The sequence below is a fragment of the Penaeus monodon genome, chromosome 19, assembly GCF_015228065.2.
Source record: "Penaeus monodon isolate SGIC_2016 chromosome 19, NSTDA_Pmon_1, whole genome shotgun sequence".
NCBI classification, from domain to species: domain Eukaryota; kingdom Metazoa; phylum Arthropoda; class Malacostraca; order Decapoda; family Penaeidae; genus Penaeus; species Penaeus monodon.
This window is the reverse complement of record NC_051404.1, coordinates 15796632-15798391: the sequence shown is the minus strand read 5'-3', so window position 1 is coordinate 15798391 and position 1760 is coordinate 15796632. Positions and strand designations below refer to the sequence as shown.

At 34.9% G+C, this 1760-nt stretch overlaps 1 protein-coding gene across 1 annotated transcript in view; it reads right to left on the bottom strand.

The window, feature by feature from the left end:
• LOC119585085 overlaps positions 1-1760 on the bottom strand; it is a gene marked incomplete in the record, with an annotated part of 26313 nt that overhangs the window by 5908 nt on the left and 18645 nt on the right. Inside the window, 1 exon segment of the mRNA XM_037933705.1 lies at positions 95-1482. Within this exon segment, the coding sequence (XP_037789633.1) occupies positions 95-1482 (1388 nt within the window).

Below are 1760 nucleotides of genomic sequence, written 5' to 3'. Positions count from 1 at the left end.
AAAACTCCTTTTTTTCTCAAAAAGAAAATTTTTTTCCCTTTTAAAATCCCCAATAAATTTTTTTAAAAAAAAAATTTTCCCAACTTGCAACTGCCTCTATATGCATTATATTTTGATGTTCAGGAACACCACAATCTAAGTTTACACTATTAGGAACTTCCTGTGCTTTGTGGGACTGCAATTTAGCTTTGCTATTTGTACTACCTACAGAATTTTCCACGAATACTGTGCTACTGGGTTCTTTAGTCTTTGGAAAATCAGAAGCAACCTTTTCATCAAATTTCTTGCTTTCTGTTACCACTTGAACATTTGATTCAAATGATCTCAAAAGATTTTCAAGGTATTCAAATTTATCACTGCATGCATCTATTTTTCTAACACTATTTTCAGAATTATCAGTAGCATAGAGTGTACAATTATCAGTTCTTTTACTGTCTTGGTTATTCTTAGTTGATTCAGAGATGCTAGAAGCTTCCACATTTTTTTCCTTGACTGTGTCTCTTAATGTAGAAGGAAAAAATGTATTCAAGGACTCTACATTGCTAACACTCTCATTCATATCAATACTAAGGTCACCAGATGTAGCAGGGGTCTCACTACATATTGATACACTACTGTACCTTTCTTCCTTATCATTACTGAGAATATCTAAATTGTCTTTTTTAGCACCACTTATAACTTCACTATTCTTGTCCAATGAAGTTTCCACAACCAGAAGTCTGTTACTAATATCAAATGCTTGGCTCTCTAATTTTTTCTCACTGTGTGTATTACATTCTAGCTTCTCACCTAAAGAACCAAGATCCTTTTTAAAGTCATCAGAAACATACAAATTCACTTCTGGTATGACATTTGGATTAAGTTCCTGTAGTGATGTACATACATTTGGATTTTCACTCTGAGAACTGGATATGGATGATTTTGTGGAAGTGTGTGACTGGCAGCTGTCCTGTTTGGATTCATTTTCACCTAATGACCTAGGATTTTTCCCTTCAATACTAGCATTAACACTACTATCCTCCAGAGAATGATTTGATAAACTCATGGGACAGGATATACTGTTAATTTTTACTGTTCTTTCAACTCTCTGTTTTTCCTCACATGAGTATCCTGATTGATTTTCACAATCTATTGCACAATCTCCTTTGTGAATAACATTTTTGCTATTATCAGAAACACTCACTCCTTGCAATTTCTCATTTAGCACCTGTTCCTCTTCAGCATCACCCAATGTACTTGTTCTGCTAGATGACAAACTAGAACAAGGTTTCCCATCTCCTATATCCGTCACCTCTTCAATGTTCTTCTCACTATCATCTGATTTGGCAGCTCGGTCCTCTGTTCTCTGACCATTCTCTTTGTCTGGGCTCTCACTGGACTCACTCTTATGGGACTTTGGACGCACACCTTGAACGATGATTTCGATGTCCAGACCTTCCAGATGCCACTCAGGTACTGACCATGGATCTTCAGCAACAGGACCTGGAAAAACAAAAGGGAGTTATTTACTCAAAAATGAAACATAATTTCAAATATTATAAATGTTTTCTATGCAATTCTGAGCATGATTTATGATATAAATCTTTGGCAATATTGAGAATAAACTCTCGAAATATCCACTGATCAGAAAAAGGAAAAGTAATATCAAAACAAATAACCAATAAACTGGATCTGACTTGCACCTTCAATCAAAACATGCATTCCACATTCATTCATACTTAAGTTTCAGAATCAAGCAACTTCTTTCCCTCAACAAAATT